This window comes from Rhinolophus sinicus, chromosome 17 (genome assembly GCF_057876585.1).
Source record: "Rhinolophus sinicus isolate RSI-liver-muscle chromosome 17, RSI-T2T, whole genome shotgun sequence".
NCBI classification, from domain to species: domain Eukaryota; kingdom Metazoa; phylum Chordata; class Mammalia; order Chiroptera; family Rhinolophidae; genus Rhinolophus; species Rhinolophus sinicus.
In genome coordinates this window covers 62921220-62946622 of record NC_142517.1, presented here as the reverse complement: position 1 = coordinate 62946622, position 25403 = coordinate 62921220, and the positions used below count along the sequence as shown (strand labels likewise).

Genomic DNA, 25403 nt, shown 5'->3' with positions numbered 1-25403 from the left:
TTACAGACAGAATCTTGCCCAGTGCATGGATATTTCTGAGCAGGCATTATGCTAATTGTCTGTGTTGCTGAACACAACCCTGACTTACTAAGTATGAGTTGATACACTTCTTGAAAAGTCAGTTTCCTTTCATATTTCTTGAAAAGCCAATTTCATTTTACTAAGCAGTTGTACACATTCTAAGTCACGGAAGATGAAAAAGTGAGTAAATTGAAACTAAGAAATCATAGTTACCTTCTGTTCCATCACTAGCGTCGGTAGCCTGGATGAATTCATTTTCTAGCAGCCACAATACACAGGCCTCAATTGCTCCAAGTTGAACAGGATCTTGATTTTTCTGAATTCCCTGCTTCCCTTCTTTCATACTTGCAGCCAAAAATGTGCAAGAAGCATACGTCTGCATATCTTGTGATGTACTTGCCACACCACCAACTATTATCTGATATAAGAGGTTTGAAATTTTCTGTAACTTTTTAATAAGACATACAGGCTCTCAAGATATGAAAAAAAAAATGAAGTGATTTTGTTCTCTTAAAACATTCTCAGTATCTTAATGTAGAGACTCTTTATTAACTCTTCCATCATCATTCATTATAAATATAAATAACACCTACTTTTAACATGAAAAGTTTTCCTTAAAAGTAGATACAACATTTTCTCATAAATGAAAATAAGTGAATCATCATTTATCTGAAATGTGGAAACTAACAACATATATAAAGGAGGTACTGATGGCTCACAGCCATGAACCAAATTAATTCTTCTGATCCCCCCATCTGAAATATGTGGGCATACATGAATGCTAGTATTGAAGCGGTTGGGAACAGAAAAATATGAAGTCAGTGTGTCTTGTGGATATCATTTTCCCACAATTATTCTATTCTATGTACTAATTCGCCCCTTGCCTTCTTTCATTTAATATATATTGGAAAAATACCAAATCATCCTAAACAGAGTCACCTTAGTTTTTCCAAGACTTATTTAGTATTAATAATACTTTGGTTGTTTCCAGTTTTTTTCTTATTACCAGTAGTGCCATAATAAACATTTGTGTACATTTAATTTGATGTAATTTCACAAATACATTCCTAGACATAATTCCTAAATGTGGATTTGCTGGATAAATGGCTATGAGCTTTTTTTTTTTTTGTCTTAGTTGGTAGGAACAAGCTGCCCTCCAAGAGTTTCAGCAGTATATGAGAATGCCTGCTTTCTTCATCTTTACTAACTCTATGTAATCGATAACTTTTCTTTTTCAAACTGAGAGCTAAAGAGGAAAAATAAAAAAAGTCTGAGTATAGGCACCAGTATCCCTAGTACCAGTACTGAAGCCAATTGCAAGACGTGCTGGTATATGAATAGAACACTTTTCTGGATGGATACATGAAACACTTTAAAAGGGTTACCTTTGAGGACTCTGAGCAGAAAGTGTTATTTTTCACTTTAAATCTTTCTATATTGTTTGAAACTTCTAATCATGTGGATTTGTAATTTGATTTCATTCTAATGTCAACAGGTATTATCTGGATGGAGGAATTAGAGTCCATTTGTCACCTTTTTTTAATTCAGAAAATAATTTTTAAAAATATATTTAAAAAATTAAAAGATTGATATAGCAGTAGCTGTATTAAATTCCAGGAAATAACTATATAAAATAGAAGAGATTCACACTTAGGAAGACTATAAATAATCTTATAAAGAAACACAAAGCTAGTGTTTTTCACATACTAAACTTCAACCATTGTATTACAGGTGCATAAGAACAAGTGGTAATTTAGTGAATGCTCTCTTACCTCCAGAATAGCTCTTATCATGCTCGCAGTTACTTCTTCTCCTTCTTGTCTTTGCAGACAGCTGCGAACAGGTTTTAGAGATCCCTGAAGTAGAGCTATACCTTTTGATTTCTCAGAGTTCTTACAAATTAAGATACTCTCACCTATAACCAAAAAAAGAAAAAGAAAATCAGACATTTGCACAATCACAACACAATTCCATAAGATACCAGCTAAAGAGAATTTAGTTGGCTTAATAGTTTCAAAAGAAATAATAGATTATAGTAATTATTATGGTCATAGAATTTTTGCTAATATTTTGTTTTTCTGAACTTTGGATTGAAGGGGATCAGAATATGTATGCTACACCAAAATATGCTACTTTTTTTTTTTTAATTAATGATTATTTTGACCTGAAGGCAACTGGGAAACAGCAAACACTGAAAAAGCTCATCACCCTCTCCCAACTTGCCTAGATACAGGACATAAATTTCTCTTTGTGAAGGTCTCCCCCTTCCTGTCTCTCATAGCAGGAGAACAACCCACTTTGGGCTTTGATTATTCAACAAAATGGACAAACATTTTCCAGAATGAGCAAGATTTATGAAAATGCCCAAATTAATCCGAATATATAGATATGTCCAGGTTCCTGCTCCTACCTTTCTTGGAAGGTACTGTAATCATATCACAGTAGAGAAGTCAATTAGAATCAAACCATTTATTACTGACAATTTGAATTGCAAATCACTATTTTGGCACAAAGCACCATCATCGTGGATCTGGGGATCCAGGAAATCCCCAGAAAGATTAAAGTATCATCAAAATAAAACACTATGAACTGTCCAGGAAATGTTAACATCACTTCGAAAATCCATAGAAGTGACAAAGATACTACACAGGCCAAAAAGCATGACTAAGTCGTTAAATCTTAACAGTTAATATAAAACACTATATTCACACATTCCCCACTTGATGGAAGTTCTGAGCTAAGCCATGTGCCCCCTGAAATGGAACATCATGTAAGGTCAAAAATCTCAGAAGTTTCTAAGACCTTAGAAATAAAGTTATTGCAGTATATTTTCCTTTTGTTTGAATGTTATCTGATTTAAGTCTTGATCATTATTAGTCCAGGGCACCAAGCTTTCAATTATTCTTCCCCATAGAAAGATAAGCACAAGCTAAGAATGTAGCAAGGCAAATAAAACCTTCTTATCTTCTACATTACCTTAAGACTCTCTAGCCCTGAAAGAAGAGTATCTGTGTAAAATGAACTTACACTGCACTCTCCAAAGTTGTGAGTCTACTGAGAAATGAGAGTTGGGGGAGGAGCAGAGAGAGGCAGACAGGAATGGGAAGGGATTGTCTTAGCCTCGTCCCACCACCCTTTTTAAACACATACTTGTAATCTGCACATTTTGTAGGTAAAGTAAGAAACAGAATCAGGATAAAGATCATTAATGCCTATAGTAGGGGAAATCCAATGAGTTGGAAGGTTTTTATAACCATCAAAATTTTAGGGCTTAAAAGAGAGGCAGATCAATGGCCCTTCAGGGATTATAAGTAGATGGGTCATTTGGGGCTGAGATTGATGGATGTCCCCTAATAGCCATTCTCTCATTCTTCCTTTAATAAAACTCCTAAGTGTCAACTGGGCACAATGCCACTCAACTAAAGATTATATTCCTCAGCCTCCTTTGCAGGTGGGGAACATAACCATATGACTAAGTTTTGGCCATTTGTATGTGAGGAGAAATACTATATGCAACTTCTTAAAGGGCAGGAAGTGTGCCCTTTACTTCCCCATTTCCCCTTCCTGATGGCTGAAATGTGGATGTGATGACAGAGACTGGAATAGTCATCTTATACCACAGAATAGAAATGATATTGCTGAACATGGAAAAACAAACTAGAAAAGTAGGTCCCTGATATTGGAGTCACTGTATCAGCCCCGGATTACTTACAATTGTAGTGTTATATGATAAGAAAGTAACTCTACCTTGTTTAAGCACCTATTACGTTGGCTTTTGTTACAGCAGTGAACTTATATTCTAAGTAATTCAGCCACCAATAAGTTATAGTAGATTCTTATTACGTCTGGTAGTTACATTCCATAAAGTCACCACAAACACTGAATTACTAGGGAGTACTGAACCATTGCTCCTAGGGGAAGTACAGGGTTAGCTTCCTGCAAGCCCCTAGACTCAACATTTTCATTAGTCAATCAATACAAAAATGTTGTTGTATGTGTGTTCCTGTTTAAAGAGACCTTATTTAATATACTCGTATATTGTTGGTTTATGAACATTAAACTCACAGCCAACAGCACTATATCTCATGGCTGAGCAAGGCTTATTAACACAGTTTTTTCTGCATAGGGCACATCACAGCCTTCTTGCACTTCAGAACACTAGGTAATCGCACTTCAGCACTATACTTGGGGAGGTCACTTTAAACAGCTAAATCACCGAAACACCCCTAAATATGAAAAATGCGGCACTAAAGACCTTGAAAAGGATGCTTGTTTATACCATAGTATGGGAGTTAAAACAAGAAGGTAGCGTGTCACCTTGTTGAACCTCTGCAGGGAATGTGTGCTTCCAGAGATTCCAACTTTTCATCGCTCTGCACATGTCCACAAAAGTCCCACAAGTATTGATTTGGGGGTTATGAATAAATTTTAGTTAAGTGAGCAAATTCACAAATACAAAATCCATGCTTAACGAGTATTAACTGTATTTAGGGACTTCACATGACAAGTTACTCTAAAAGTTACTTTTCTCAGTATACTACCCAGCTTTTTGTGCCCAGAATATCCCACCTATTTTCCCATTAAGACTTTCTCTTTTCTCCTGGATATCCTAGTATCTCTTCAGTAGTCACAGAACTGTTTGTCTATTTATTTTACACATAGTATAATACTGGAGTCAATAAACAACATCCTAGAGAAGATAAAGTGACAGAGAATGTTCCTCCCAAAGTTCTTAATGTTAGAAGACTCATAACAATTTAGCCACACCCAGAATAATGTAAGAGGTTAGAAATAATATTTGCTGCTATCTTGATATTTAATTCAAACAAGCCTCCTCCTCATTGTTTAAGACAAAACTTTTTTGTTTGGACTGCTGAGGCAAGATAAAAAACTGAGAAGGTTGTTTTCACAGACAGCACCAATTTAGTGAGAAAAAGATGGCATATAAAGTCCCTATTCCCAAAGTGTGAGAGTGTTTCCCAGCTCTCAGCTCTCTTAGACCTGTTGCTTAAGCAGAACTAATACCCATGAAAATTACTCCTTTCATTAGCACTAAATAGTAGACTATCATTAAAAATCATATTCCAGTTGTGATAAATTATCTTAACATAATACTGAATCGTTTCATTGTATATAATACAAAAGAAAATCTTAATTCTACATTAGCAGAAAATCAATGGTTGACAACATGAAAATTATAAGTTATACTCATTATAAATATTAAGTAAATCGAAAAAAATGACATTAGTGCTTTGGATAACAAACACCACATCGTGAGAAATGGGTCGCCAGGTATTAGCCAAATTTCAACTATAACGACACTGTGCTTAGCAACGCTATTACAATTAAGTTCAAACTCACCTGCTGTGTCTACTCCTTTCCTGCCAGCACGACCAACCATCTGCTTATAAGTAAGAATATCTAAAGTTCGACCACTGAAAATAGGAGTCCGAATAATCACACGACGTGCAGGTAAATTCACCCCAGATGACAGAGTAGAAGTTGCTGCCAAGATCCGAATCTGACCTTGACGGAAAGCTCCTTCAATGATATCCCTCTCCTCAAAAGTAAGACCTAAAAAAAGGAAGTTACAATAACATGTACAGTTGGCCCTTGAACAACATGGGGGTTATGGGCACAGAACCCACATGCAATGGAAAATCTGTGTATAACTTTTGACTCCCCCAAAACTTTACTATTAATACTAATAGCTCACTGTTGACCAGAAGCCTTACCAATAATATAAACAGTCAATTAACGCATATTTTGTATGTTAAATGTACTATGTACTGTGTTCTTACAATAAAGTAAGCTAGAGAAAAGAAAATAATAGTAAGGAAATCATAAGGAAGAAAAAATACATTTCTAGTACTGTACTGTATTTATCAATTTATCATTTACCATAAGTTTATGCTATCTGTTTACAAGATGAATTGTCTCAGTACCTACTTCAATATTGTCTTATATGATACAAAACATGTAGATATTATATGTATTGCTTACACTAGACATCAATAATGAAGATAATGCGAAAAAGAAATTCATACTTAATTACAAGTATCAGGATTCATGCAATGAGAACAAAGCAGCAGCAAAGATTGCTTTATGGCAGTCTAGTGTAATCAGTATGTTGCTTCATGGTAGTCTAGTCTACTCACCAAAGAACGAATTGTTATAAAATTTTTATGGCATACAGTATTGTAATCATATTCATAATACAGTATTTGGAAACACTGTTACAGTTTTTTAAAAACCACTTACCTGTAATGATAAGCTGATACAGTTTCTCCAATTATGAGAGGCATACTGTACGAGTACAGTAATGTAATTCTTTGAAAGCAGTTACAAAACAGTAAGAAAACTAACACATTATCAATTGTATATTAAATATCACTCACCTTATGCCTATCTAAGGATAGGCCACCCATTTTAATATACGTCTTGCACATGATATTCTACACGATGAACCCTTAGGTGATGATGATGGTGATGGTGATGATGACACACGAATGTCTAAGACAGTTCTTGCCATACAGTCATTAGATTTTCCCATGAAGACACACACACACACAATATAAGTTTATGTTATACACAAGATAAGTTTATTAACCGTATGGCATGAAGATTATTTACTATTCATTGAATGGAAGTGGGTCATCATAAAGGTCTTCATCCTCGTCATCTTCACGTTGGGTAGGCTGAGGAGAAGGAAGAGGAGGTGGAAGGGGAGGCAGGAAATGCAGGCACACTCAATGTAACTTTACAGAAATATACTGTAATTTGTCTGACTTTTTTTGCTTTTTCACTTCTCTGAAAATGTTTCTATACAGTACTCCTCCTACTGTTTGTTTTAGGTCCAGTGCCCATGTCATAGAAGGGTCCATGTTGTAAAAGAAGTGAAAAGCAATCTTGAATAATTGGGATCCTTCTGTCAGACTGTCTAATGTCAATTTGTTTCCTCGCACTGCTTCTTCTACGTCTTCTTCCTCATTGTCTGGCACTGGTTCTGAAGCACTCATCTCCATCAAGTCAACGTCAAGATCTGTATCTTGAAACCCTTCACTCCCTACCCTTTTTGTCATATGCACAGTCTCTATCGTGATTTCCTTCATTGGCTCGGTCAGCAATCCTGGGAAGACATGCATATCTGGACACATTTTTCTCCAACAGGAATTTATTGTTTCGGGCTTGATGGCTTTCACAGCTTTTTCTATTAATATAACAACAATGGCATTTTCAATGCTGTGATTCTTCCAGATTTTTCATCATGTTCTGCGTATCAGAGTTGTCTTCCATAGCACTGGTGATCTTTTCCATAGGATACCCAGTGTAATGAGCCTTAAAGCTCCTTATGACCCTCTGATCTAGAGGTTGAATTAGAGATGTTGTGTTTGGAGGCAAGTAGACCTTGATGGCTTTGGTGTTAACCAGAGATATTATCCAATATTGAAAGAACTTTCAAAGGCAGTGCCTTACTGACAAGGTACTTTCTGACTTCAGGGACAAAGCATCGATAAAACCAATCCAGAAAAAGGGTTCTCACTACCCAGGCCTTCTTGTACAACCAAAAGACGGGCAGCTGGTGTTTATCTTTCTCCTTCAAGGCTCAGCAGCCAGTAGCTTTATAGATAAGGGCTGTCCTGATCATAAACCTGACTGCATTTGCGCAAAACAATAGAGTTAGCCTGCCCCTTCCGGCCTTAAATCCTGGTGCTCATCTCTTTCTTATTAATAAATATCCTTTGTGGCATTTTTTCCCAGAATAGGGTACCTTAATCAGCATTAAAAACCTGTTCAGACAGATATCCTTTCTCCTCAATGACTTTCTTCATGGCATCTGGGTCGGCAGAAGCTGCTTTTCCTGTTATCTTGACATTTTTTAAGATAAACCTCTTTCTAAAATTACCAGACTATCTTTTTCTGCCATTAAATTCTCCAGCTTTAGATCCTTCACCTTCATGCTGTTTTAAGTTGGCATATAATGACTTCACTTTTTCTCAAATCATATTAGAATCTACAGGTATGCCTTTCTTATAGCAATCCTGCACCCACATAAGAGCTGAATTTTCAATAGATGATAAAAGGTATTACATAAAACGTGCTGGGTTTTCACGCCTGCTGGCATAGCTGCAGCAGAGGCTTCACAAATTTCCTTTTCTTTCTTTACAATGGTCCTTATGCTGGCTCTAGTTATCTTGAAATGGTAGGCAACGCAGCTGTAGATCTCAGTCGACAGCACGTAGCAAGTATTCAGCTTTGCCTTGTAATATCATGACTTTTCTCTGCTTCTCAGTAGCACTTCCAGCATTACTACTGGCACTTCACAAGGGTCCCATGGTGTTAATCAGGTTTACAGTATTGTATTAAACACAATGAAAATACATGAGAACCACGAGAGATCATTTTTCACTGTGATACCCAATTTACTGGAGAAACAAGCTGCTCACAGGAGATGATGAGCGTCACAGGGCATTTTAAGTGGCTACTCACAACACTTGAGCTCATTGCAACGGCAACAGAAGGTAACTACAAAACGGTTACAGTAGTAGAGTATGTACTACAGTCAATTTTATGCAGTTATGGCTTAATGCTGCATCTTTACATTTGTTTACATTTCTCTCGACAGCGAAAGGTGCCATGTATGGTCTGTGTTTGCATGCATAAGTTTAGATAAATTTTATTTTTTTATGTTTGTGTATATTTTATGATATCAAATGATAAAATAGACTAATACCTTATGTATTCATGACATACCTAATTTTTTCTTAATTTTTTTGATATTTCTAAGCTACATGGTTCATCTGTGATTTTTTTTTCAAATTGTAGCAAATCTCTAAAAAATTTTCCAATGTACTTATGGAAAAAAATCTGCTTATAAGTGAACACATGCAGCTCAAACCCATGTTGTTCAAGGGTCAACTGTGTGTGTGTGTGTGTGTGTGTGTGTGTGTGTGTGTGTATTTAAAATTTTCTTTATATATAGCATAATAAAAATGTTAAGTTGAAAAGGTTAAATTCCTAATTTTAGAAACTATATATTCTTTATTTGTTAATTTTATTAAATGTATTGGGGTGACGTTGGCTAATAAGATTATCTAGGTTTCAAGTGTACAATTCTATAACACATTATCTGTATATTGTGTGCTCACCATCCAAAGTCAAGTCTCCTTCTGTCACCAGGTATTTGACCCGCTTCAGCCTCTTCTATCTACTCCCTTCTAGTATTTATATACTATACAGATAAGTAAACCTAAACATGTTTGTTTTACTCTTATTTAATATTAATCACTCAATTTCTTAAAATGAAATCTAAGAGTATTAAGTGTGGTTAACAAGAAGTCAAATGAACGTAAATACAAAAATGAAGACATTGTGAGGATTTTTGAAGGGGGCTTCTTAATAACAGGTTATAAATATGCATACCTGCATGATGAAATGCTACTCCCCATGGTACAGTTTTTTGTAATACAGAGTCCAGTCCTGCAGGTGAACGTTTTAGCTGATCAATCACTTCTAGGAGGCCCTTTTGTTCTAGTATCACTGGTGAAAGTTCAGATGATCTTACCAATCCTGATACCAAAAAAAAAAAAAAAATTATCAGCACTGTTCACCTCTGTCTGGAATTCCTTAAATGTTATCTGCCTAAGTCATCACAGACCTAACCACTAGGACAATGGTTCTGAAACTACTACATATAATATTCACCTGAACATCTTTTAAAAGTATTGATGTACGGCTCTCACCCCTGGACATTGTGATACAGTCAGGTACAACCTGGACATAAGGAATTATAATCTCCCCAGGTAATTCTAATGTGCACTGAAGTTTAGGAAACATTGTAGCAGAGTGAGATCAAGCACATAGAAGGGGACCAAAGGAGCTGGCTGAAGGAAGGAGAGGGTTATAGATATTGACTACCATGCAGAGGCTGAAAACTAAAATCCTTGCTCAAAGTGTGTCTCATCAATCAGCAGTGTCAGAATCACCTAGGAGCCTAATTCTACGGGACAATTTTTCTAGCCTCATTGGCACCCATGTGGTAATTAAACACACATTACCTTCTGTTTTTGTCTCTCTGTGTAACCTTCTCCCACAGTAAGGCCTTAACTTTCTTATTTGCAGGAATTATGTCTTCTTAAAGAATTTCCCCGTTTTGGATTTCTGAACAAGTAAAACTTCTCATAAAATACATTTTTATTTTTCAGGTTAACTTAAAATTTTGAGGACCCACAGAGAGTTGCCAATGTTTTATTATGCTAAGGACATTAATTTTTTTTTAATTAACATCGATCAATACCTTCATTTCAAAAGAAAAGTCACATTAACAAAAACAAATATTACTAGGGATAATTTCAGAATTTATACTTCAGCTTTATGAAAAATGTACAGCCTTGACTTTACTTTTCTGGTGAAAATTTCATCATAGCTCAGGCTCCAGTCCAATCATTAGGATTTGGGAACCACTGCTATAAATAAAAATAAAAGAAACTCAAGCAAAGAAAATAATACAAGATTCTGGTTATTAAGGAATATGGTACCATGGTACAGCGTAAGGAATATAAGTTGGCAAAGTACAGAAAGTATTGATTAAGGGAGAAGTAGAAAAGATATTATAATGTTGGACCAGAGCTACCCAGTATAAACTTCAGGCAACGTTTGCTTATTGGAGCTTTGTATGAGATCTCCATCACCCACCCTCATGATGCCACTGGCATAATAAATAAAGTCATAATATACCCTAATATACTGTGACAAGAACTGGTCTCTATCTTCCCTATACTTACCTTGGACCCCAAGGGATCATAGGCTAGTAAAAGTGGTGAGGGAACAGTGCTCATCCTAAAATCAATAGAAATATATACTAATGGTTATAGCCATACACTAGATCACTACTCAGCCATAAAAAAAGGAACAAACTGATAAATGTAACAACCTGGATGAATCTTAAAAATATCATGCAGAGTGAAAGAACACAGACACAAAAGACACATACATACTATATTACATGAAATCTTAGAAAAGGCATGACTAATCTAAAATGAGAGAAAGCAAATCAGTGGTTACCTAGGGCTGGGGATAAAGGGAAATATCAAAAAAGCAAGAGAGAAGATTTTAGGGTGATAGAAATGTTCCCATAGTGGGAATTAAACAGCTGTATACATTTGTTATAATTGATTAAATTATACGTTTCAAATGGGAACATTTTATTGTACATAAATTACACCTCAATAAAGCTGATTTTAAAATACATACGTGTTTCACAGCACAAAAAGATGCTAAGTCCACCACACATTTTGAGTTCTGCTTCTCTTCTCAGAGAAATTAGATCTCTAACCAGGAGTGTGAGGGAAGGACCTTGGGTGCTGCCCATTAAACTGTTAACACAGAGCTATTGAGATTTTGAGCTCCATTCATGCCAAAAATCATGTCAATTATCAAGCAGAGGAGTAAGTAAGGGAAAATATCCCCTCACCTGGTTAAGAGAACCAACCACATGTCACCCACTGATCATGTCAGAGCTGGAGCAATACTATAGATTTCTCCCTTCACATCTAATTGGTGACAATGGTGATTGTACCACTGGTATGTCAAACAAATCCCTCCATCCTTCAGAGCCCCACTGCTTGAACCCGTGGTTATAACCTCACCCTCCCTTGCGGGGCCCTATTGGCCTCCTAATTGGTGTGCTTTCTCCAAGTCCTTCTTATGTTCTGCTAGAAGGTTCTAATTTGCAAAACTTATTGTGTCATTCTTCTGGTTATAATCCTTCCATGCTTCCTCATGAAGTTTTCCTCCATATCCTGATATAGGATGCTTTTCACAGGCTGACTTCTGCCAAACTCTTCTAGCTTGTCTCCTATTCTCACCTTCATTTCATCTTATGATTCTTCTGTTTCCCAAATACACCATACCAGTGTTTATCAAACTCTAGTGATTGGCAAATCACCCTCATGATTATTACCATATTCATGTAACACCTGTATGATTTTTTTGCATATTGTTTTTTTAATTGACCTCATTTTTAACTAAAATAAAGGCATTTCAAGTGAAAAAAATAAAATAAAATACATATGTGTATAAATACATATATGTGTATATACATATGTGTATTATGTATATGTATGTGTAATTGTTTTTGGAGTTGGAGTTTGTAAATATAAAGAAAGATATGGCTGTTCACCCCAGAAAAATGCGTATATTGTATATGAAGTTTTATATACAATTTAGTGGCTTCAAAGCTCAACCTCTCAAAGCTCATAGATCCGAGATGAAGAACCTGATACATACTTGTCTAACTCCAGTACACCAAAATCTGAAGATTAGCCTGAGTGTATGTACACATTGTCTATAATGAGTATAAGAAGAGGATTAGTTACAAATGCATAGTTTTGTAAGGAGTGCCCATGGGGTAGGTGGTGGTAATGAAGAAAAAGCCATGCTTTGCTAATATAATCGTTAACATTACTTTCAAGAAAATGTATTAAGTATGGAGGCTTTTGTTTCAATCAGTAACTTACCCTCAGCTTGATGGTGCAGATTGTAAAATTCATGGGCAATAATGTCTGCCAGCTTCTCACACCATTTCTTTGATGGACAGAAAAGTAATACCGAATGGTTATCACGAATGGTCTCATAGCATAAACTAACAACATGGTCTTCATCTCCCTAAAAAGGAAAAAAATAGCCACTCTAGTAGAACTTTCAAGACATTTCACATCAGTTTAAAGTCATTCATTTTGCTTCATGGGGAAAGTTTTTTCTACTCAAAGACATAATAAAAATCAGTTACAAAGTCAGTAACAAAACAAAGAAAAAAACAAAACAAAAAGAAAAAAAAGAAAGAAACCTCCTTATGATATAAGGTAAGAAGAAAAAATTTTGTATTCATTCAATTAATACGTATTGACCTCCAACCTTTAAGCAATGGGGATATAATGGTGAGCAAAAGAAAGTCAAGATCCCATCTTCAAAGGGTTTATGTCTCACTGGGAAAACATTAAAGTACTAAACAAATGTAAAATGTAATCATAAGCTGTACTATAAAAGAGAGTTTTACAGTGTTTTGAGGCCTCATATTTGACATATACTTGACAGAAAGATCTGAAATAAATATTTCCCCGAGATAATGATGATTTAGCTGAGAAATGAAGGAAGGGAGGTATTATCTCAATGAGGGACAGACGAACTATGTCAGGCAGAATGAAGAGTACATGTGAAAACCCAGTGGTGGCCAAGTGAGTTCTCAAAACTGGAAGGTCAGTGTGTGTAAATGGGTTAATTAATTCATCCATCCATTCACTCATTAAACAAGTATTTACTATGTGCCAGATATTGTTTTAGGCAATGGGAATGGAGAGTATTGTTCTAGGCACTGGGGATGGAGAACAAAGCAGAAAAATAGCTCTATCCTCAGAGTTTCTACTCCAGTAAAAACAGATAGATAATAACGAAACCAAGATAAGTAAAGTACATAGTATGTTCAATTTTGAAAAATGCTAAGGAGAGAAATAAAACAGGCAAAATAGGGACCAGGAAGGGAAGGTAATTTAGAAAAGGTGGCCAGAGAAGGTCTAAGAAAGTGATATTTGAATAAAGGTCCAAAGGTGAAGAGTAAACCATACTGATGTCTGGGGGTCGAAAGCATTCCAGACTAAGAGAACTTGAGGAGGGAGATTCCTGGCATATTATGGAATAGCAAAGAGGCTGTGGAGGGTGTCAGAAGGAATATAGTGAGGTCAGAGCACTAAGAGGGTGGGGGCAGATCATGTGGGCCTCGAAGGCTACTATAACGACCATGGCTCTCATTCTAAATGGAACGGGGAACCGTCGTAAATTTTTGAGCAGAATGGTTACATGACCTGATGTTCAATTTAAATGGATCACAAGCTCCTCCTGACTTAACCATAGACTGAAGGGGACCAGGTGGGAAGCAGAGAGATCACTTAGGAGGCTATTTCAATAGTCCAGGTAAGAGCTGAAAGTGAGTCAAATAGAGGCATGAACATGGTAATAGAAGAAAAAAGAGAATAAATTAATGTGCTTACATATATATTCATTGAGGTAATTAAGGCATAGTCAAGTGAAATTTGGGGTACAGAGCAAAACAACTGAATAAGATTCCATACCAGGCATATGGAAGCTACAAATGCATACCTATGAGGGTACTGAAACACACCAATTTAATCACAGCCATATCAAGTATCTCTATTGAGACATAGGTCTGACTCCAAAAATGATGCTTTTTCCACTCTACTAAATATTATACCTACCATCTAACAAAAGTTTAATTTTCCACATTAATGTTTAGTGTAAACTAGGCCATAAGAAAATATTTTCCCAATTAAAAAGAAAAATCTACAAAATTAGGTATTATTTTGTATTACTTATAAGAAATGATAGTCATTTAAATTGAAGACACAACTACATTTCCTCTCTTACCATCACCACCAATTTTTAAGATAAAACCAATTAGCTTAACATTAATAATCCTTCTAATAGATACATAATGCATATTCAATTACTTTGCAACCCCTAATTTACATAACTGAAAAGCTGTTAACAACTTGCTAGAAAATGTAATCAAACACAAAATACTGGTGATACTGAGGTAAACATATTGACTTAACCTTCACTTGTAGCATGGGTTGAAATTCCCTCACAAGCTTCATTGAAGAGTCATATATGGAATTTCCAATTTTTACTGACTCCAACAGTGGTACAGGACGGAAGTCAGTGCGGTAGAGTTCAGCATTCAACCAGGAAGCCACAAGCTCCAAATTAGGAAGAGTAGCACTCATGCCAACAATCTGCACAGCATAAGACAGAGGACTGGCTAAATCTGCCTGGCTATGGAAAACAAATGACAATGATGTTAAAAGATGCATAGTATTAATTGCAAACAGGGCTGCTAGCAATATTCTTGGTCATGTCCTTTGGTACATACATGCATACATTTCTTTAGGGTATAAACCTAGGAGTAAAATTACTGGGTCACAGATGATCTTCAATTTTATCAGATAATGTCAAACTGTTTTCCAAAGGACTGTATCACAGTAACACCCTACAATCCATGTGTGCTTTATTGCTCTACATCCTTGTCACCATTTAGTATTGTCAGTCTTCCTAATGTCAGCCATTTTGGGGAGTCTGAGGTGATATCTCTCCGAAAAAGCAATTTACATTCCTTTGATTACTAATTAGATTAAGCGCCATTTCATATTCATGGACCATTTGCATACCCCGTTTTAAAGTCCTGTTCAAGTTCCTTGTCCACTGATATATTGGCTTGTTGTTTTTCTTATTGATTTGTAGAATGTTCAGGATAATGACTTTCCTCTTTCATCAGTTTTTACTCAGCTTTACATCTTTCCTTCTATTTTCTGTGGCATTATTTTACAATTTTTTTCCAAGTTCTTGAGATGAATAATTCACTAATTTTTCAGTCTCTCATCTTTAATAATACATATGTACATTTTATACGATTAATTTCCCTTTAAAATCAATTTTAGGTTGTTGCCATGTCTTGGCTATTACGTATAGTGCTGCAATAAACATCGGGGTGCATAAATTTTTTTGAATTAGAATTTTGTATTTCTCTGGTTAGATACCTAGGAGTGGAAATAACCAAAATGCCCATCAGTAGACGACTGGATTAAGAAACTGTGGTACATTTATACAATGGAGTATTAGGCAGCCATAAAGAACAATGAAATCTTACCATTTGCAACAATATGGATGGACCTAGAGAACATTATGCTAAGTGAAAGAAGTCAGACAGAGAAAGGCAAATACCATATGATCTCACTTGTATGTGGAATCTAAAGAAAAGAATGAATGAACTAATCAGAAACAGTCTCAGAGACATAGAGGAAAAACTGAGAGTTGCTAGATGGGAGGGGCTTGGGGATAAGGGAGAAGGTGAGGGGATTAGAAAGCACAGTCGGTAACCACAAGATTGTCATGGGGATATGAAAGACAGTTTGGGGAATGTAATCAATAATGTTGTAAAGATTTTGTAGGGTATCCAATGGACACTTGTCCCATTAGGGAGACCAGCTCAGGGATGATGTAGATGCCTGATCACTGCACTGTACACCTGAAGCTGAAACTGAACAATAATGAATGTCAACTACAATTATATATATATATATATATATATATATATATATATATATATATATACACACACACACATATACATACATAGTTACGAGAAGTGGAGTACAGCATTAGGAATAGAGACAGTGGAAATGTAATGGCTGTATGTGATGTCAGAGGGGTAGCAGATGGGGGGAGGGGGGTTATCACCGTGTGAGGGATATAAATGATAAATGTCTATTACATTGTTTTGTACACCTGAAACTAATAAAAAAAAATTTTAGATGCATTTCACAAGTTCTGTTAGGACATATTTTTTATTATACTTTCAGTTCAAACTATTTTCTAATTTCTATTGTGATTTTTTTGATCCAAAATGTATTTCTTAATTTCCAAACATGGGGGCATTTTCTAGTTATATGATTTTCTTATATTTACTTCTAGTTTATTCAACTGTTATTAGAGAATATATTTTAAATGACTTAAATCCTTTAAAATATATTGTTTTATGCCTCGAACATGGTAAATGTTTTTTGTAAATGTTCCATGTAAAACTGAAAAGAACATATATTCTGCTTTTATTTGATAATTGTTCTACATACATCCACTAGGTCAAATTTTCTAATTGTGTTAGTTATATCTTCTATATCCCTATTGAGTTAGGATATAGATGATTATCTACATCTTTTCTCACATACTGCAAGAAATGTGTTAAAATCTTCCTAAACTGACAGAGCTCCCAGACTGAAAGAACCTTTTGAGTTTCCAGCACAATGAATGAAAATAAACCATCACCAAGACACATCATTGTGAAATTTCACAACACTGAGGAAGAAAAGGAGCGCCTAAAAACTCTCAGAAAGAATTTTTTAAAAATTATACAAAGGGTAAAGGAGCAGCATGGCATTGGATTTCCCAACAGTAATGAAGTAATGTCTTGAAAACTCTAAAGGAAAGAAAATTTAAATCTTGTCTTTTACACCGGGACAACCTATGAATTAATTGTAAGGCATTTCCAGAAATGCAAATCTTCAAAAAAAACTATACCGATAACAGCCTATATACTGAAATCAAGTGGAACATCCTGGATGATATCCCTACCAAAATGAAGAAGTAAATCAAGAGAAAGGCATGTGATTCCAAAAAAGGGGGCCTTGACTCAAGCAAAAAGCTATTGGAATGAATGATAATGATAAAAAGAGATCACAAGATAACTGTTATGCAGCATATATATAGATTAACCACCTGTCCAGATTGGAACAACTCAGAAGAATTTAGGAGAAACTTCAAAAAGATGAATTTGGTAGATAGAATAGCAAATGTATTGGAACATGTTAGGTGAAGATTTACACAAGTGTGGAAGAGGCTGGGGATAAATTAGTGATAAGTACATAGAAAACCAAGCCATTAATCAAAAAAAATTTTTACTAGGGCAGCCGGTTAGCTCAGTTGGTTAGAGCCTGGTGCTCTTAACAAGGCTGCCGGTTTGATCCCCACATGGGCCACTGTGAGCTGCGCTCTCCACGACTAGATTGAAACAACTACTTGACTTGGAGCTGATGGGCCCTGGAAAAACACACTTAAAATAAATGAAAGTTTAAAAAAAAAATAAGACATTTATTAACTTCAGAGAAAAAAAGTTACCTGGAAAGTAAAAGTAATCGTAATATACTACATGGCATAGTTAACAGTGGTATTTATATAGCCATAACAGTGTAACCAAATACTGATGTAAGCAAAATTATAACTATATTTGGAAAACAGGAAGATGATGAGAAAATAAAGAGAGATGGCGGATGGGGAAAGAGACAGGGTAAGGTAAGAAAAGAACATTAAAAAGAGGCAGATCTCCATTTTCCATAGTAAGAAGTCAACATATAATGTGTAAAACTAAAAACTCAAGTAGCTGCATTTAGAGACGCCACTGTAAATAAATTTTTATAAAGCTATGAGTTGAAAGTAGTTGTTTCTGGGATGTGGGAAATAAAGAAATGTTATTTTTCAAAATTAGCCCTGCCTATTTACATAAAATCTGTGTATAACTAACAAATACAAAAACTGGATTTTTAAAATTCTATCATAAAATTCTTCTGTCAACAACCAGAAGCTTCAGAATGTTTACAAAATAATCTAAAATCACTCTCCGTCTTAGGTACTTGTTTTAGAACAAATATGAACTGCTGTACATGAGTTTGTCCTAAATAATTACTACTTTCCTTCTTTAATTTATGTAACTCATTATGCACTTTCATAGATACTGTCTCAACAGTGTTTAGAATCTCAGGAATGCAGTTATTTCAGGGACTCACCAAGACGCTGATTTCTGAGTAATATAGCAAATCTTAGTCAGCAAAAGTTCCAGCAGATATCCTCGGTGAGAGTCTCCCAGCATATGTAATTCATCCACAACCACCGTTCCTAAAGAGATTTTCCAGATACTAGGTTTTACAGAATTTCACAATTCTAAGAATCTTATATCTTATACAGTAAGTAGCTGTCATTATAATAGATTGCAGGGGATGCAAATTTCAAACCATAAAACAAAAATCAGAATCCACATGATATATAATTCTTTTCCAAGATATTTCAGGTATAAGTGATCCTATTACAATGTATGCTGGATCTGAAAATCAATGATTAGCTAAACTCAGGGGAAACTGCTCCTCATTACTCACTTTTTAATTGGTAACCTTATAGAAATATATATACAAAGAGATATCAAAGACATCTATGACAGTTATTCCCTGTGTTGACTTTCCTATGAGGAAAACAACCAGGGCAACCATACTCATGTTAGAAAGAAAAACAGAATCAGATCAAAAAGAAAGAGATGATTTTAAGGGATGTTTTCATTTGATAATAGTAGGTTAGTCAGTCAACCTACTACAAAACATAAATATGAGCATAATCCTCTTCTCTACTAGTAGGATAATCAAACCAGTCTATGCACTTGGAATAATGCTGAAGAATTACTGAAAATTTAGTATCACTCAACAGCGTCTTCAGTGAAATGTTTTCATACCATCATAGTTTCCACATGCAATGGTGTCCCCGCCACATACCTTCTCCACCAAAATCAAAATCTTTCACACTATTTCCTAATGACACATGGTGCTTCTTTTACCCATCAGTAAGCTATCTCCAAATTACACTGTATGATGAGTTATTCTAGCATTTGTTCAGACATTCATCCAAAAAATATTTATTCTACCTAGTGTTCCAGGCACTGTGCTGGGTATATTGGATATAACACTTAAAAAGATTCTATTGCAATTCTCAGGATATTTAAAATCAAATAGGGTCACAAGTAACACAACAATTCTGATACAAATTGATGTTATTTCTCTCTCCAAGTTTTGTAGAATAGAGCTCACATCTTATTAATCTTTGATTTCACTCCCTACTCCTACCCTACCATAATTTTATCATTTAAGTTCACCAGGATCTCAATAAGTAGCCTACTGATATTCTTGTTGCTTTGTTTGCTGCTACAAACATTCTCTTCCTGCTGCTAGTTCTACAAAGGGGGCTTTCCTAAGCGGTTAAAAAAAGAAAAAAAGAAAACAGCATTAAGGTGGAAAATCTTCCTACTAAAGTCCGAAGCTCAAATACAGTATCAGTTTCTGTAGTTCCCTACCATTTCCCTGTTAACTGATAGCCCTTGGGTACAGGCCAAATCCAGATATTACAGCACCAGAATATAATAACGAATACACATATACACTAATTGCCAAGATGGAAAATCCAGCCCCAGCATGCTTCCTTCTATTTCTGGTAAAGTTTAGAAAGGAAAGAAGCAATGAGAAACTACTTGATGGCTCAAAGATATCCTCTATGTTTTGTAAAGTGCAAAAATACAAGAAAGTTGAGTTAATAACAGCAGCAGTACACAATTTTTTTTTCCACACAGAGTTCCTAACATTACAGATGCTAATGTCCAGAAGTAGATGACAAACAATAGAAGAAAACATAGGACACATAGTCACAACATCTCCACTCCATTCCATTAAAAAAAAAAATGGCAATAGAAAGTATTTGCTTACTTCCTAATTTTCTTACCTAACAGATCCATCTTATTTTCTTCTATAAGGCGATTGATCAGACCATTGGCTCTCTCAATTGTGCAAACAGCAATATCCAAGGAGGAGAAATGCCGTTTTGGAGAAGTACTGCCCATGTAACCATCTACTTTTATTCCTACTTCCTGAAACAGACTCTGAATTGAGTAAAAAGGAACAATACAGGTGAAAATATTTTATATTCATGAATTATAAATTGGTTCTATACCAGAACATAGACATAAGTATCTAAAAACATTTATCAGATTACTGTTAGTTGGTCCTGGCCAGGACACACTGGTTCTTTCTAGAATCATATACTAAAATTATGAAATTTAGAATCGACAAAACTCAGTACAGAGAATTTCTGTTAAGGCGAAATCAAATTAAGTATGCCATTTTAATGACAGCATATTTTAATCAGAGCAGTTCAAAGAGCTTTTTATAGAAATTAAAATCAAAGAAAATCTACCTTAAGCACTAAACATTTTTAATCTAATTAACAAATGAGAAACTAGCTCTTTCTTTAATGCTAATATAACACTTTAAGAAACAAATTTAGGGCGGCCAGTTAGCTCAGTTGGTTAGAGCGTGGTGCTCATAACACCAAGGTTGCTGGTTCGATCCCCACGTGCACCACTTTGAGCTGCACCCTCCTTCAAATAAAAAAGAAAAAAGAAAAACAGAAACAAATTTATACTTCATGAGAAAATTATTCTCATTATCTCACTAATTTTTATATAATGAAAGAAGAGTTTTCAAAAGTCAAATGCTATGGGACTTCGATGGTAATTTTTTTTCTTAGTTTAACTTTTAACTAACATACCTTCTCAATAAAAAGGATCCTTTCATCATTTTGTTACTTTGGTCTAAGTTGAGAAGATGTTACCATGTAGGACCAGCTTTGTTGGCTATTTGGCCTCTGAAATAACTGTTAAAAGATTTATAGAACCATAGAACTTTAGAGCTGTTCATTCAGTAAGATATTTCTGAGTGTTTACTGAGTTAACCCATAGTACTAGGGTTAACATCCTTATTTTACTGAAGAAAAAACTGAGGCCCAGCAGATTATGTGCCAGGCCTAAAGACATAGCAGCAAAACTGGGAGTAGAACCCAAATTTTTTGGACTACCAGTATAATAATCTTGCCATTCCGATAACACATTTTTTTTTCATTGCAGAAATCACAATAATAAATTTATTCTATGTAATGGAACACTGTATTTGTAAAAATGCATTAAAAACCAGTGAGCATCATACAAATGAAAAATGTTATTATTCATTTTTGCAGAACAGAGGAACAGACCACAGGCCTGGAGCTTCACCTAAGTACCAATTCATCCCTTAAATGTTACCAAATGGCCTTCAATTAGGATGGCATATGCTTCCTTAAACACTCTTTCCATGCTTCAGTCTATTCCTACTCTTCAGTTAAAATGTTGATTCTTAGCTTGCATATTTATATACGAATTGAATAGTCTCTTCCTAAGGAAAGGTTTGTCAATTTCACCACAATTTTCACTACTCTTTTAATTTGATGGTCTTTCTCCTTCATGCAATAATACAAAAATTTCCCTTCATAAATGGTCAACACTTAAAGCTACATTGGGATGCAATAAAAGAAACTTTATTTTCCACTTGCTTTTATAATTCTTTTTCAAATGAATAAAGCCACAGCTGCCAATAACAGGCCTTACCACAATTTTAAACTTAGTACAAGAACATTACCTGGAGATAGTATTTCTTCTCTTTAGCCACAGAGACAAAGGGCAGAATAAACAAAGCTTTCTTCCTCATTTCCAAAACCCGCTTCAAAATAAGTAATTCAGCAACAAGAGTCTTCCCAGCACTTGTAGGAGCTAAAACATGTTATTCCACAAGGTTATCATAAAAAGAAATAATATTTGATGTACTGCATTAAAAAATGTTTTAAACCATATCCAGTAACTACAGCACCTAAGACTAACCTATCATTAAGGCCCAACTAACGTTTGAAACCTTTATACCTTTAAATGCCCCTAATTTCAAATTAACTCTCTGAAGTCTCACAATGAAAACAGGGAATTAGTAAACATATCTTTATATCAAGAATAAATGATGGAAACAAATGAAAAGAAAAAAAAAGAATAAATGATGAGTATTATTGCGTACCTAGCCTGTACCTGAAGATCATTTCCTTTAACAACTGAATGGCTAAAAGCCCTGCTTTGAGGAAGGAGATGAACTTTAATATATTGTGATAGGAGTTTTATAGAAGTTGAGGGAGAGGAGTTGTTAGGAAGTTTATGGAAAGGAAACAGACCTTATGAGAAGGAAGGGTAGCAGGAAAGAGACAAGGAATGCCAAGCAGAAAAAACAGTGCAAACACCTGGAGGAAAGCCTGGAATGTTTAAATGCCAGTAAGTAATTTAGTAAGGCTGAAATGTAGCACAAGTAGGGGAGTGAAAAAAGAGATATGAATGTGCCACATGAAAAAGAGTTTTATAATCCCACCATGTAAGGAATTTAGAATTTATCCTGAAAGCAATGCAGAGTAACTAGTACGTTTTATGAAAAGGAGTGACAAGATCATATTTGTACTTTATAAAGATCACTTTGGCTGCAGGAGCAGAGCAAGGCCAGAGAGAAAAGACAAACTAGTTATAAGGCTATGTTGCATAATCTAGAAGAAGGACGATAGCGAGTATAATCTAAAAGAGACATGATGGGGTGCCAAAAAATGTACACATATGACTTGTACACGTATTCATCTTTTGCTATCAGTATATATTGAATATTACAATTTTAATACAGTTTTTTCCTTTCTTAAAATGTGTATACATTTTTTTGACACCCTATGTATGATAGTAACCTAGATAATGGACCTAAGAACAGAGAAAAGTAGTCAGAATCAACATATCTGAGGTTATAGACACTGGACTTGGTGATTAATTGATGTGAGTTGGTACCAGAGTTATGAATGACACCCACCTTTTGGTTTAAGCAATTGAAATGGTCAGGCCATTCTACCACTGCCACTAATTGCCACTAGTTAGCACTTACTGTGTACTTTCTATGTATCCCAAACTGTTCTAAGTGCTCTCTCATGCTTACTCGCTCTCTCTCTAGTAATTTGCAAGGTTACACAGCCAATAAGTGGCACAGTTGTCGAACGCAACCAGTCTGACTCCATTGCCTGAACTTATATCTACTGATAAATTGTCTAATTATTTTTTGCAACCATAATGAAAAATCCGGATGACTCACAATTTCAGAGAAAACTGATACAAAGGAAGTGTATCTTACCAAATAACCAGTTTCTAAAGTCAGTATAGTAGAAAAGTTTAAAAGTATACATGTCAGAGTTGTCCTTGAAAGCCCATATATAAAGTATATTACATATGGTTTTGTGTATTGAAACCTGTACAAACAGGTCAATTTATAAACATATAATTTATAATGTTCACACACGGAAAAGCAACTGAGATAGACTGAAGGAAGAGCAGATTTGTACCTCTCATTGTACACTCACTTTGGACATAGGCGTGTTGAGCGGAATGGCAAGCTGAATAGCTCTCTTTAAGCTGTCTTTCCTTTCCTTCCCTCCACTCAGCCATATAATGGATTTTGCATAATTTAAATATGAATATAATGAGACTCCATTTTTCATATGTATTTTAAGGCTTTCTCTAGGTATAAAGCATTGTCTCAACCACCTTTAAGAAAATCATAACTACCTCAATATAGTATCCTTTACATTCATACTGTCTTTAAAACAGAGAAGTTAATTTTCACAAATTTTAATACCTGAATAGACTAAATTCTTTCCTTCCAGGACTTGTCCAAGCAAAAGGCACTCTGCCTGCCATTTAAACATCTGTTTTACACCAAAACTGTGATATTTCTCCAAAACCGCTGTAGGAAGTCCCCAATTTGCCAATAGCAGCTTGTCTATTTGATCGTCAGGAACTGTTTGCTTGCATTCCTCTTTCAGGAAAAAAGAAATAATAATTAATAGTTGAATTTAATTTAACATGCCTTCAGCCCTCCACTGTATTTTGGAATTCCTGCGTGTTGGAAGGAGGCTGTCTATATGAACCACACCTGACATAAAACACATCCAGTGTAAGATCTGTAAGGAGTACTGGGCCCTCTCCAGGTTACGAGCTTTAGCCAACTCGGAAGTTGTTTCTGTAAAGATCGAAAGATCCAGAAACCACTTGAGTGTTACTACCAGGCAGTCGCTGAATATAAACTGAAAGCACGTCCGTGTCTAAACAGAAAGTGACCTGCCGCACCGAAGTCGAATCACAAACTGAGAAGGAGACTAGAAGCTGAGTAGGTTGTGCAAACAAGCAAGCTTCTCGCGGTGAGAACACCTCTCTTCACATAGTCCGGCTAAACCGCCCATCTCGCCCGTTGCCCACCGAGTGCCTAAGAGTACCTGCAGCTGCGGCCGGCGGGCGGCCTCTGTCCATCAAACTGCGTCCCAGGCCGGGGGGCGGGCTCAGCACCCGCCCCGAGGGGAGTAGGGGACTGTCACTGCTGTCATCGCCGCTTCCCCAGGAGTCTGAGCCTAATGTTGAACGCCGCCGTTTCCCACTCCGGCGCGGATGATTCATCGCGAACTCTTCTCGGCTGTTCAGGGACAGCCACAGTTCCAGCGTCCTCCCCTTCGGGAGAAACCGGACCTGGTGACAGGTGTATCTGTCATCTTCCCGCCACGGCCTTCAAATTCAGGCCTCCGAGCCCGCCCCGGAACCATAGAGTTCTCAGGCATGAGAGTAACCTGAGAACCATAGAATCGTGGGGAAGGAGCGGCTCTCGCGGAGTCTTAGACCTCCGGCCTTTCGTCTCGGTGGTTGATTGGTGAGAGAGAACCAGAGTTGGATCTATAATAAACCAGGCGGGGGAAATGAGTCTGCGTATATGATCTGCATTTATAATCTCTCTGGCCTAAACATTTTCTTTGTGTCCATTTCTGGTTTGAATAGCAAGGTTTGCTAACTTCTTAAATGAGCTGCCCGTGATAGGTAGATCAAGGGAAGTAAGTCTTCTTTAACACACTGGTATTTTTTTTTTAATTATTGCAGATTATGTGTGTAACACATTATACAAGTAAAACCCAAGATTTATAATGGAGCATAATAGACTCCTCTCTCCTAGAGTATGATGGTAGGGCAGAACTATTTTTTTTTTACACAATTTCCACTCTAGCCATCAGTACGCTCTGGGTACCACGTGGTG

The 25403-nt window shown here is 35.9% G+C and overlaps 1 protein-coding gene across 4 annotated transcripts in view; it reads right to left on the bottom strand.

The window, feature by feature from the left end:
* Window positions 1-25403, bottom strand: part of POLQ (DNA polymerase theta) — a 126581-nt gene that overhangs the window by 71995 nt on the left and 29183 nt on the right. For 3 of the 4 annotated variants that reach the window (XM_019729623.3, XM_088794220.1, XM_019729624.3), the window contains exons 2-12: window positions 24601-25048; window positions 23964-24143; window positions 21906-22036; window positions 20179-20335; window positions 18429-18537; window positions 14649-14868; window positions 12540-12687; window positions 9445-9591; window positions 5383-5595; window positions 1794-1936; window positions 235-439 (exon numbers count right to left, since the gene is read on the bottom strand). In XM_019729623.3, the coding sequence (XP_019585182.3) occupies window positions 235-439; window positions 1794-1936; window positions 5383-5595; window positions 9445-9591; window positions 12540-12687; window positions 14649-14868; window positions 18429-18537; window positions 20179-20335; window positions 21906-22036; window positions 23964-24143; window positions 24601-24778 (1831 nt within the window). In that variant the 5' untranslated portion in view covers window positions 24779-25048. Of the gene's footprint in view, window positions 1-234; window positions 440-1793; window positions 1937-5382; window positions 5596-9444; window positions 9592-12539; window positions 12688-14648; window positions 14869-18428; window positions 18538-20178; window positions 20336-21003; window positions 21459-21905; window positions 22037-23963; window positions 24144-24600; window positions 25049-25403 lie in introns of those variants that run through there. The other variant, XM_074331249.2, reaches the window with a different exon arrangement.